The sequence below is a fragment of the Eurypyga helias genome, unplaced genomic scaffold, assembly GCF_000690775.1.
Source record: "Eurypyga helias isolate BGI_N326 unplaced genomic scaffold, ASM69077v1 scaffold35531, whole genome shotgun sequence".
Classification (NCBI taxonomy): domain Eukaryota; kingdom Metazoa; phylum Chordata; class Aves; order Eurypygiformes; family Eurypygidae; genus Eurypyga; species Eurypyga helias.
Genome location: NW_010229635.1, coordinates 4,142 through 4,662, shown reverse-complemented (window position 1 = coordinate 4,662; position 521 = coordinate 4,142). Strand labels below are relative to the sequence as shown.

General features: G+C 53.2%; 1 protein-coding gene across 1 annotated transcript in view; it reads right to left on the bottom strand.

Moving 5' to 3' along the window:
- The window catches only part of WDR31 (WD repeat domain 31), a gene marked incomplete at its 3' end in the record, with an annotated part of 4,738 nt that overhangs the window by 2,668 nt on the left and 1,549 nt on the right, over positions 1-521 (bottom strand). The window contains exon 3 of the mRNA XM_010160482.1: positions 431-505. Coding sequence (XP_010158784.1) covers positions 431-505 — 75 coding nt within the window. The remainder of the gene's footprint in view (positions 1-430; positions 506-521) is intronic.

Genomic DNA, 521 nt, shown 5'->3' with positions numbered 1-521 from the left:
TAGCTTTATAATCAAGATGCCAGAAGGAAAATTAAAGCCCTGCTGTGGCCCAGGCATGGCTGATTTGTAGGATAAGGATGAGTCTAGTGGAATGAGACCTGAAGAAAGGTGGACTGAATCAAAAACTTGGCCTAGCAATTCATCCTGAGTTTTTCCTACACAGATTCTTGGAGGGGAAGACAAGCACATGTGCAAGCCTCCTGGAGCCCTGTTTGGTCAGGATGCAACCACTCCATGCTGCTTCCCTGGACAGCAAAGTATCAGTTGGGACCTTAGGAAAATCCTAACGCATTCGGATACCCCCTCTTTCTGATGGAGCAAAGCCAGCCCTCTGTGGATGACAAACAGTCACTCCATCGTTCCTGGTTCCCCGGCTTCTGACAGGTACCAGCACATGAGACCCCACCGCACTCCAGCAGTTGTCGCTCACCTTGGTGACCTCCCGCTCGTGCCCGATGAACCGCCGCAGCGCAGCCCCCGATCTCCAGCTGCAGACAGCCACACTCTGTGGAGGAGCAGGG